General features: G+C 58.3%; 2 protein-coding genes across 2 annotated transcripts; one reads left to right on the top strand and one right to left on the bottom strand.

The window, feature by feature from the left end:
• Window positions 1–98: 98 nt before the first annotated feature.
• On the top strand, window positions 99–3,194 carry D7B24_001748 (uncharacterized protein; the record flags this gene model as incomplete). Its single annotated transcript, XM_028635969.1, has 1 exon — window positions 99–3,194. The coding sequence occupies one exon, from the start codon at window positions 99–101 to the stop codon at window positions 3,192–3,194; it is 3,096 nt and encodes a 1,031-aa protein (XP_028491662.1).
• A 2,040-nt stretch (window positions 3,195–5,234) lies between these two features.
• On the bottom strand, window positions 5,235–6,137 carry RAS1 (Ras GTPase; the record flags this gene model as incomplete). The annotated part of the gene is made up of 4 exons (XM_028635968.1): window positions 5,235–5,476; window positions 5,533–5,808; window positions 5,892–6,006; window positions 6,126–6,137. 4 exons carry the CDS (start codon window positions 6,135–6,137, stop codon window positions 5,235–5,237), a joined length of 645 nt encoding a protein of 214 aa, XP_028491661.1.
• Between the last annotated feature and the right edge of the window lie 5,756 nt (window positions 6,138–11,893).

The following is an 11,893-nucleotide window of genomic DNA, read 5'->3' as shown; positions in this document are numbered from 1 at the left end:
GTTGTCGCTTGATCAATTCACGAAAGTGACCATTACCGACGGTAGACGCAGACACCTTACAGGAACATTACAGAACTTGGCTGATTGACTAGCCCACCATGGCCCACAAGTCTTTGGCAAGAATACTTCCAGATCGCGATCTGGAATACGCCTACGCTAGCTACGACCAGAACGACAGACTGCAGCTGGACAAGACGGCCACAACCAATCCCAACGACGAACGCCAGGTTCACCGGCCCGAGAGAAAGAATGAAAGCCGCCGCAAAAAGAGCAGCAGCGGTGACCAACCCGTCGACAGCCAGGACATCACCACCACCACCAGCGAGGCCCAGCTGACGGGGCGGACAGTACCCCGCGCCTACCCACCTTGCGACGCCTGCGTCACGCGCGGCCGGAGCTGCTCGCAGTACCGGCCCTGCGCATCGTGCCACGGCGCCGGCGACACGTGCAGCGACTCGCGCGCCCTGCACGCGCTCGGCAACCTCGAGCCACCGGGCCGAAAGCGCAAGCTCGGCGGCCTCACGGACGAGCAGGGCCGACCCATCAAGCGCGGCCGCATGGAAGTCCTCAAGGGTCCCTGCGCGTCGTGCGCCGCGGTGCCGTGCGATGCCGACCACAGGCTGCGCATCGAGTGCACGGCGTGCGCCGACGTGCGCGCCGTCCGCGATCCGGACCACAAGTGCGTCGTCGCCGAGACGGCCGTGTACATGCCCAAACGCAGCCGGTGGACGCGCGCCCCGTACAGCAACATTGCGCAGGTCGTGCATTGGGGGTGCGAGGGGTGTCGCGGACGGTCGTACCGGCGGTGCGATGTCGACCCGCGCGTTGAAGTCGGCTGCACCGAGTGCGCCGTGCGCGGCCACGAGTGCCGCTTCATGCCGGACAGAAGGGAGCCGGAGGACGTCAAGACGCTGTGGCGGCGACCGCTGAAGGCCGAGTTTGAGCGCAATCCTGGCCCGGCTTGGTGGCGGCGGCGGTGCGGGCGATGCGCAGCGCGGGGCCTCAACTGCTCGTGGCTGGCCGACTACCGCAACATTGGCTTCAAGTGCCAGAACTGCGTCGACGAGCAGAGCAAGGAGAGATTCAAGGTGCCGGATGCCGTCGTCGAGTGTTTCGACGCCGAGGACGGGTACACGTTGTGCCTCCGGGAGATGGAAAACGTGCGGGACGATGGGAGCCTCGTGCTGCCGACCAAGATTGTGAACCGAAAGGTGCCGTGCTCGCTGTGTCGCCGCGGTGGCAGCCGTCAAACGTGTCGCGAATACGAAGGCCTGGGCGACGTCGCATGCGTGCGATGCAACACGTGGGGGTTGCCCTGCTACGACAAGGCCGACGAGTCGGTACACCCGTCGGGGGATGCGGACCACTCTGGCGAGTTCCTCAAGCCAAAGCCGTACGCAGATTTGCAGGTCATCGGCTGGGGCTCCGGCACGAGGACCATGATGGAATATACTGTCTGCAAGCCGTGTGAGGCGGGCGACCACAACTGCGACAGACAGCGACCTTGCGACAAGTGTGTCGAACGCGGCGATACACAGCAGTGCACCTTTATCCCAAGGGTCAAGGACATGCCGGCGGGCCTCTTCCGGCGCTCCGCATTCCCAGTTACTGGCGTGGTGCCAAAGATCTCCATGCTGCCGCCGTCCTACTACATGGCTCTCGGCTTTGGCCCGTTCGGGGTGGATGATGACCGGGTCGGGCCGGTGCGGGGCATCGGCGTCCCGGGTCCGCAGTGGGGCATGTGGCAGGTCCGGGTTTCGGACCCGGATGAATCCAATACGGCCACCAACAACCGGCCCGAAACCCGGAAACTCGTGCGCCGCGGCAATCGGGCTATTCCGCCCCGGAAACTTGGTGATACTAGCGAGCAGCCACCCTCCAAGGACGATCCTCCGAAAGACAAGCAGCAAGACCAACGCATACCCCAACCCCAACCAAAGGTTAAGAGGCAGAGTGAGCCTCCTGTTGTTCTTGGACCCCAGGGCTACCCCGTGTATCCCGAGGTGAAAGAACAAGAAAACGAAGACATCATCATGTATGATGGGTCCTTTGCTTTCGACAACGACCTCGACAACGACGACGAATTGATGGCCATTCTCCACAACGACTACCCCGTTTTTGAGCCTTGCCCACTACCCACAGAGGAGGACCTCGACGATGCCGCCATCTTGGCCGAGCTCAGCTCTCTGTTTGATCCATCATCTAGCTTTCCCAAGGCTTACCTTGGCGAGAATGCGTTGCCGCCCGTCGATGGTGAGCTGGACGGGCTGTGGCTCGTCCCGCCCCCCGAGCGCGTCCTCCTGACGCTCCAGTCCCAAGATGTCAGCGCCGTGGCTCGCCATCCCTGGGCCGCTGCCGAGGACCCTACCAGACGTGACGACCGCGCAAACCACCTCCTGGCAAGGTGGCAGCGTCCTTCCGGCACAAACATCCTCGCCGCCATTCCCGACGAGCAAGACGTCTTCTCGCCAGACCTCCAGAACCCCTGTCCTCCCTGCCGCGAGCCCACGAGGCCCGGCGACACGACGCAGACCTGCCAAACGCCCTGCCCCGACCAGAACGCCGTCTGCGCATCCCGCCACCACCTCTTTGACCCAGCCGGCCCCCGTCCCGTCTGCGCAGCCTGCGACACGCGCTCCGTGACCGACACGCTCCACGGCCCGAACCGCCTCACGGGCGCCGACATCCTCTCGCTGCGCACCTACACCTGCTCCCACTGCACGAGCGCCGAGGTCCAGACCACCGGCGGCGGCGCCATCGCCGACAGCAGCAACACGACCACCATCGCCCGCGGCGCCCAGCACCCGCTGACGGGCTGCCTCTGCGGCACGAAGCTCCTCGGCCGCCCGCTCTGCGCCGCCCACCGCGCCGCCCTCGCCGCGCGCGCCGTCATCCAGGCGGCCCTCGTGCGCGAGTGGCAGGTCGTCAACTTTGCGCCGGACCAGTGCGTCTTCTGCAAGGCCCGAGGCGGCGGCACGTCGGCCACTATGCCGGGCCGCGACACACCGAGCGTGTTCCACTGCAGCGTGTGCGCGCGGGTCGTCGAGGACGGGGGCCGCATGCCGACGCTGTTTCCGGGGTTCGAGGGCTGGGCCGCCGGCGCCGGGGCAGCGGCGTTTCGGGCCAACGAGGGGACGCCGGTGCCGGCGAGGGTGCCGGCTTGGGGGGCTGGGGCGCGGGGTGCGGGTCGGTAGATGCGGTGAAGCGGCGACAAGCGTCGAGGTGAGACCTGCAGAGGTGGAAGGTACTATTGATTCTCGTTCCGCGGTTTCGTTGTAGTAGCAGTAGCGATGCCGTGTCTTGCTTCACCAGTCGCGGGAAACCGAAGGCATCTCGCGGGACAGGGGACAGGCGGCTGCGGGCATTCCGAGTCATGGGCAATGCGGTTTGCCACATGAGATGAATAAATCCGAGCATGTACTCATCCTCTGCCGCGAACATGTTCCTCACGCGGAACGGCTGTCGTCGTTGCGTCGACCCAGAAAGTCACCCTTGGACACCCGCCGTGGCGACTACATGATGCATTTCCTCCCCTTTCCCAGCTCCGTCCAACCCGCCCCCTGAGCGCCCCCTCGCCGCACGTTCCTGTCAGGTACCGTCCGTTGCTGACCACCGTTCATGCAAGCCCCAACGACGCAAGGCAACGTCATACCCCTGAGACAAGAATAGTGTTCTTCGCCGCCGCCGCCGCCGCCGCCGCCACAGCCGCAAATCACCATTCAGCCCACGCGCGCAGAAGTCTTGCTGTCGTTTCTTCTGTACGAACCCATGATCGTCCTTTCCCAATCTTCCGGAACGGAAAAGAAGCGTGACAGAGACAGAGACAGAGACACAGAGAGAGCGAAAGACGCCTGGAAAACCCCCATCATGGTGCTGGTGGCAAAAGTCCGCAACCCCCCTTTTCCCAGCACATCGCCTTTCTGGAAAATCCAGAAAAGTCCATGCCCAAAGAACCGAATCCCATGCACGAGAACACGCCCCCCTCCTCGTGGAACAAACATGACTCCTCAGCCACCAAAAACACACGACTCGTGGCACGCCACCGAAGAACGGGGGCAAAAAAAAAAAGATCAACAACTGTGCCGCGAAAAGGGGGGCGCAGAGAGCAGAGAGACTGGTCACATGCAAGACGCAAGGGATGGACACGCGGCCACTGTCGAAAGATGGACACACCGGACGAAGGGATAGCACGAAACATCAACACTAGAGCAGAGAGAAAGAAACAAGAGGGTTTTCTGACCTGACGAATAAATGACCGACTAGACTGACTATTGTTGGACGACGACGACACCACCATTACTTCCACTACAAACACCGAGGATAGCCATCTTTCAAGAATGGAACGAGAGAAGGGGGATTGGTATGGGGAAGTGGAAAAGAAAGAAAAGAATTACAGGAAGCTAAGGTGGGTGATAAGTGAGTGGGAGGGAGGGACACAACACGAAGAAGAAAAGAGAATGGAAGAAATGGAAAAAAAAACAGCCAGGTACCTCACATACCCAGAGAAAACAGACGTGAAAGAAGAAGAAATGAAAAAGAAAAGAATCAACATGGTCAAGCTTTCTCTCTCTCTCTCCCCCCTCTCTGCTTCTCCCCCTTCCCCTCTCTCTCAGGATGGCCCGTCTAGGTACGCTATCGCTTCCCCGCCAGCATCCCTTCTTCCCGTCCTTGCTTTGCCTGCCTGGCCCACGATGGGATCTCTCACACAGGCGTGTCATGTGTCTGCGTCCAAAAAATAAGTCTTTGTCCGTATCCGTGTCCGTGTCTGTGTCTGCGTCCCGTCTGCCCCTTGCGGGTCCATGTAGCAAGTAAGCAAGCAACCAAGCAAGACGAAAGCGTCTCTGTATCAAGTAGCCCGCGTAGACCAACCAGCCCAAACACGCATCTGCGTCAAGTCAGAACAGAAACCGACTCCCCTTCCCATGCAACAGAAAGAAACGGATATTTTCTTGCAACTGCGACTGCGTCTGTCTGCCGTGACCGCGCCCGAGCATACACCGACCGTGGCAAGAGGGTATCTCGGGTTCCGCCGTGGTGGATCGCACAGCGTCCGCGCGGGCAGTCCCGAGCGGCCCGAACATCCACCACAAAGCGTTCTTGCTCCACGTCTTTCGTGCCTCCTCTGCTGGGGCCCTCCTCGGCACAGGCGCTTTCGCCACTTCCCTCCTCCCTTGCCCCCCTCACTGCGCTCCGACTCGGCCTCTTCGTGGCCTCGAGGTGACGCAGAGACCCTCTTACATTAGCACGCACTTCGCGCAGCAGCCTGCCTCCTGTTCGCCATTGTCCATGTCCATGGGCTTCGGCGGCCCGTTGGTGCCAGAGTTGCCACCACTGCCGGTTGAGTATCCCTGCATCTCGCGGTTGTATCGTCGAATCTCGCGCACAATGTCGTAAAACGCCTTGTCGACATTGATCCGGGACTTTGCCGATGTCTCGATGAACTTGCAGCCGAACGACTTGGCGAGTGCCTCGCCCTCTGTTGGAACGCCTCGTCAGTACAACTCCAAGTCTTGTCCGGACAGCCTCACATACCCTGCCTCGTGACTTCGCGCTCGCCTTCGAGATCGCACTTGTTGCCGACGACGACCATGGGGAAGTAGTCCTTGTCCTTCACGCGCAGGATCTGTTGCTGGAATGTCGTGATTTCCTCAAAGCTCTGCCTTGAGGTGATGGAGTAAACCAGCAGAAAGCCCTCGCCCGTGCGCATGTACTGCTCCCGCATGGCAGAGTATTCCTCCTGGCCAGCCGTGTCAAGAACATCAAGGAGCGCGACCTCCTCATCGATGACGCACTGCTTGCGGTAGGAATCTGTGGTTCATCGTGTCAGTACGATAGGTTCGCTCCCCACAGCTCCATTGCGAAGCGTCGGCGGCCGAGTAAATTGAACGAACCTTCGATCGTCGGGTCATATTCGTCGACAAAGTGGCTCTGGATCAACTGGATAGTCAAGCAAGATTTACCGACGCCGCCACCACCAACTACGACCAGCTTGTATTCTCTGAGAAACTGCGGTGCACAACAGCATGTCAGTGATGCGAACCTTGGACCGGGATGAGGAGAGCTAGCGATGCGGTTGTGTCATCGAGCGGGATGGCTGCGTTGAGGCAGACGCAATGGAGACGCACCTTGGAAGCCATTGTGCTGATTGGCGACAACTACTCGCGAAACAATGCAGGGCGTTTGCGGTGTCGCAGTGGAGGGCAAAGACAACAGGACGAGGCGGAAGAGAGAGAACTCGCGTGAGGGCGAGGTCAAGTGTACGTTCGTTGCCGTGAGTGTGAGAGAGAAGAAAAAATAGAGAGGTACGAGGTGGATGGCGAAGAGGTCCCGGGGGGGGGGGGGGGGCGAGAAGTGCGTGATGGGTCTCGGCGGCAGGGGAATGAATCGCTCGTCTCGTCGAAAGGCAGAATTGGTCGAGATCGTGGCGACAGAGAGGGGCGTTCTCGGAGCCGAGTCGATTCGATTCGAATGGATGGAATTCGAGAGGATACGACAACAGAGGGCAGGACAAGGTGTCGTGTCAATGTGAAGTCGAGTGTTGGTAAGGTAAAGGGAGATCAGACCAGACCAAGAAGAGGAGAGGAGAGGAAGGAGAACGGGCTTGTCTTGTTCGGCAAGGTAGGTAGGTACCCAGTAAAAGCACGGGCGACTAGGAGACAAGGAAGGTAGGTAGGGGGGATGGGATGGATGGGAAGGGGAAGGAAAACGAGGTAGGTACCTTACAGTGTACAGTGCAGATGAAATGGGGGGGGGTGGGAAGGGGTGGATAGCGTAGACCAAGAGCAGAAGCCAGCAACCAGCAACCAGGAGCAACGGCAGCGGTCGAAGCACCCAGGACCCGGCCAGCAACAGTGGGGAAAAGGGGAGGGGGGCGGATTGGGCAAAAAGAGTGGAGATGGGATGGGGTAAATGGAACGGGTCGCTCCTGGCTTGGGCTTGGGGCTTGGGCTTTTGGGTGTGGGAGTGGTAGTGAGAGTGGGAGTGGAAAGCGGGCATGTGCTCGGGCGTGCCTGCTCTCTCCCCCCCCCCCTTCTTCCTCTCCAGCAGGTATTGAGTTCTAGTGATCTTAGGTACCTAGGTAGTGTGCTGTGCTTCGGGCTGGACCTCCTACCTTGGCTGATTTTGGTTGCTGGCTGAGGTTCTGTTTCTGCGTGCCGTGAAGGGATTAGCGCCGAGATGCGCGATCGACAGCGACGAGCTAGGAAGGCTCGAACGAGTCTAATTGGCGATGCAAGCACTTTCCTGGCCATGGCGACTAGTTTAGCCTTGGCCAGTTCTGGTAGTCCCCCAGTTTGGCTGGCTGTCTGAACAAGCTCCCAGCACGCCGTTCATGTCGGCTCTGTCAGCAGAGATGGATGCTCGATGGCCAGTATGCAGATGCAATGCAGGTAGGTTCATGTTCATCACAGCGAGGGCGTTGGCTCGTGCAGCGCTACAGCACGACCGCAGTTCGTTCGTGGCAAGACCACCCGTCGAGGCCCTGCATGTCCGCCATGGCGGCACAGTGTGGACCCACCGACTCTGTAAAGGCCTGTGCGACATCGCCATTGGTTGGCAGTGCGCCCTCCATTTCCGCAATGGCCCACATTGAAGGTAGGTACCTCATGGTGAGCAGTGGTTGCGCCCTCATGTCCTGTCCCTGTAGTGGCCCTGCCGTCCTGCCTGCCTCGACCGACACGAGTTCGGGTTGGGTGCAGCCCATTGAAGCGTTCAGCAACCAACCGCAATACCAGAGGGGAGGTACCTGTCTGAGGTGGGTGTTGAAAGTCACCTACACCCAGCGCTGATGAACTTGTCTAACGCAGGTTTCGCCCGCTGGTAATGTCTCGGCTGTGCGACGGTGAGCGCGTTGTACCGCCGAAATATCCATCAGACCCTCCAGCCACAACACGAGTTGCTGGCCTGTCGTTAACCGCCCCCTTCCTGTTGTGCTCCTGGCATCTCGCGTGGGAAATGGCATCCTCTAGTCTCCAGATTCTTTCCGAGCCGTCCTACCAGTAGGATCAAAGAGTCAGGAGCAACTGGATGGACACTGATGCACCCTGGGCAGGTCCTCTCATTTTTTTCTGTCTGGCGAGGAGAGGACTAATGCAGAGAGCTCTGACCACCCGTGCTCAGGGTCGAGCGCAATTCTACACACTGTCTCCTGCACGGTACGCCTCCGTGGACCTGCACCTGCCTCTGCGCTACCTAGGTGCCTACCTACCTACCAGGTAGGCTTGCTGGGGTACCCAAGGTAGGTATCACTTCTATACACAGCCAATGTAGGGGAAATCGGAACCGAACTGCCGTGAACACAATCACCACGCCAAACACAACACCGAGGCATTGACGCGGTACAATCCTCCTTCTAGTGGTTTTCCATCACGGCTATTGATCGCGACCAAGCGTGAAAACGACATTGGCTCTGAGGCCATGACCAGCACATTGTCCGCGTCGTTGCCAATGTCAAACGCATAGCCGAGGTCTTGCGGCTTCAAATCTTCGACCTTCCACTGCGAAGTCAACGGCGAAGTGAACAAGCCGACAGCAGACCTTGATCTGTACCCGGGGAAAAAAACTTGTCCCATGAAAAATCACAAATCCACTCCAACGTGTTATCTCGTCTGGCGCAAACGCCCAAAAAAAAACCACAGAGCCGCCACACAAACTAAGGTCCTGGAAACCTCCAAAGCCAGATCCAGACCTAGGCCACATGCTTGCTTGTAAAGATGATACCATCCCAGACCTTTTCTCTTAATTCTATCTGCCTGGTCCCCAGAAACTTAACAATCAACCTGGTAGCTGCGTTGAGCGTCAACCATGTTTGCTCTGGATGGCCTGAGCATCATACTGGCTCAAATACAAAGAGGAGAGGCGAATGGGAAACGTGCTTTACACGGCCCTGGTCTCCCGCCGGTCCTATTCATTGGCCTGGCTGACGTTTGGTATCGAACGCCAACGACCGTTTGGCTGGTCCGGCGGTCGTAATTTCGCACATGCACTCATCATGTACCCCAGGTCGCCCAGGCGGCGGGCCTGCACGTTGACGGGGCCCTCATTACATGCACGCTGCGACTCCGCCGGGGCCGAAGCCCAATACAGTTCTCAGGCCCTTTTGGCGGGATCTCCAGATGTGCCAATGTTCAAAAGTACCGACACGAGAGGTTTGGAGCTAGACACGCCCGTCAATGTAACTCAAGCCAGCTGTGGTCGTCTATCTATCTGGGACTGTGACAGGAGGCCAGGCCAAAATTCTGATCAGTGAAGAAGACGTCTCCTCACGCGTCACTCCTCGGCGCGGCTATTCATCACCACCAGTTCAGACTCTGTTTCCGAAATCTGTGGCATGATTCGCGGGACAACAGACCCTGAGACTTCCCCCCTGTTCATCATCTTACACCTTGCCGTACGTCTTAACCTCTGCGTCGCTCATTATCGTTCTTTTCCGCAACTTCCACGCCGATCACATCGGGTCCGGTCATTGCTAGTGACACGTATCGGTCGATCTACGGCCTGTCTTGCGCTTTGGTCTCTCCTCTCTCCCCTCCTTTCAGCCAAGCCAGCAGGATCGTGGTCAGCTTGCTGGGAGGGACGAGCGTATCTTGCCAACCACCAGATGACAGCAACCCTGAGCTGACTTAACAATCGGGCGGGGTGGATGGTAATGCACGCACGACACCATGCTGGCGCAAGGTGCAGGATCGCCCTGTAACTGCGGCGCCCAGAATTGTGTTTCTTCTTACTCCCCACCGCCGCTGCCTTCTCAATTGCGCAACTGGCGCCACTAGTGTGCTGAAGCAGGATGATGCTGACACCCGCTCGGGCTTTGAGGCACCATCCCCGCGCTACAACTGTCAGCCGGTAGTTGATCTCGGTTTATGTTTAGGTTTCCCATCGCAGGGGCCAACGTGTTCTCGAGTTGTGGCTTCGGTACGACCCGGCTCAGTCCATCACGGCGGGCCAGGCGGCACAGACTGCGCGATGCTTTGTGGTTTCGAGAACGGATGCCCTTCAATTTTTGGGTGTCTGTTCTGGCCGTCAGCAAAGGTCAAGGGCATAAGAGCATGCCGCATGCTCCTTCTGGAAGTAAGGGATATGAACAGGCAAGAAGATGAAGGGTCTGACAGGATGCAGAAGACGTTCATTCTTTGCTCAATGTCCAGGTCTTTAAGTTTTGGTATGAAGAACTGGATGTTTCAGCTATGAATTTTGACGTTTTTGGCGGATGAAGCGGAATAAAGGTCTGCATTATGGTGTCTCGGGGGCTGGAACAGTTCCTAGATGGTGGAGGGAGACGTAATGAGGCAGCTCTCAACCACTTTGATGGTAACCCTCAACGCACAGCCCCGTACGGCTGAGCACTGGTGGAACCCATCGTATCGTGTTGACGGTGCCGAAAGTTTCTTTCACAAGTGCCCGACGATGACCAGTTGCTGCCTCGTCATATGCAGTAAGCTTCGCGGTATATCATGCCTGAGATTGAATGATACAGGCTCTGAGGTTCGCCGCATTACCGCCATGGACGCGACGCGCGAGAGCCATGTTATCTTGGTTAAATTCGTCACCTCAACAAGGAGAGAACAAGTCAAGAGAATCAAAGTCAAGCCAGCATCGCTATATGCAAGACGCCGCGGAAGCCCGTTGGAAGATAGTGCCGTAGCGGCGCGACAAAAGTTGCGACGCGGTAGACAACGGCATCATCTTCTGACATGAACCGTCGCCCTTGCTGCACCCTGGATCCTAGCACATGTCACAAGCAGGAGAGCGCACGTCAGGGCTTTGCTCCGCTTGATGCGACAGTGCGTATGGCAGAACAACAGTTGGTATTTGTGTGTTTCCGACCACATATAGCCCAGAGTTTTGACGACTAACCCGGATGTAACCCCGCGCTGGAGACCATGGTAGCGATCAAAGTTGCGGTCCCACCTGTTAACCAAGCTTTGAATGTTTACCGCACCATACGCCCAACACGGTAGCTTTCGCACACAACTGCTTCGAGGTCGCACGAGCCGGCCAAAGACTGCTCCAGAATACGCTCCAAAGGCTCGTCCCCCCATCTTGAAGGCAGAGCGCGTCATTAGCAAGACCGATCCTAAGACGTCCAGACGACCGTGATTGGTATTACGATGGAAACACAACCCCAGAGCCTGAGGCTCGCTTAGAGACCCCATTCAATGCTACCATCCAGGGTGGGGCATGAACTGATCCTCGCCATGATTTGCATTTGCGCAATTCAAAACTCGCCCCGTCCTGGCATGAGGTTGCCAGCCTCCAGTCGCCAGTCGGGCGGAAACGGGGAACGAGGTTCCAGTCTTGATGACAATGATCGAGGCCCCAAATCAAGCAAAGCTCCAAGCCCACAGTGTGTTTTGCTTTTCGCGCACGAAGGACGGCCAAGGTACCACGAAGGTTGATCTCAAAAGGGAAGACGGCCAGGAAGGGAGAGGTGGGTAGTAGACGGAGGGGGCCAGCAAAATGTCCAAGGCATGCCACACCATCGCCCACGCTGCTAGCCATTTCTGAAACGCTTCCAATCTGCAGATCGATGGCTTATCACCTCCGCTAGGGACGTTTCTGGACTGCCTCGTCTTTTCTAGAAGTTGTGGAAATCGAAACCTGCCTGCTGAATGGCTCCCTCAGGGGATCGTCAATGCCTGCATCGACCAGGGGGGGGCCAGTTGGGTTGCGTTGTTGTGGTGGGCGAGAAGCCATGTCCGAGCTTTGACGACATCTCATCTTGCTAATCGCGAACGTGGGGTCCATGAATGATGTCCTGAGAAAGACGAATCGCGCACTCCACGTGTGTTGTGATAAGCGGCCACCTGAGAGAAAACCACCACGCGCGCGCGTGGGGTTGTCTTCGCCTTCTTTTTTCTTCTTCTTGCTTCTCTGTCTGCTGATACTCCTCATG

This window comes from Verticillium nonalfalfae, assembly GCF_003724135.2.
Source record: "Verticillium nonalfalfae strain VnAa140/NRRL 66861 chromosome Unknown scaffold_138, whole genome shotgun sequence".
NCBI lineage: Eukaryota > Fungi > Ascomycota > Sordariomycetes > Glomerellales > Plectosphaerellaceae > Verticillium > Verticillium nonalfalfae.
This window is presented reverse-complemented; position numbering and strand designations above follow the sequence as displayed.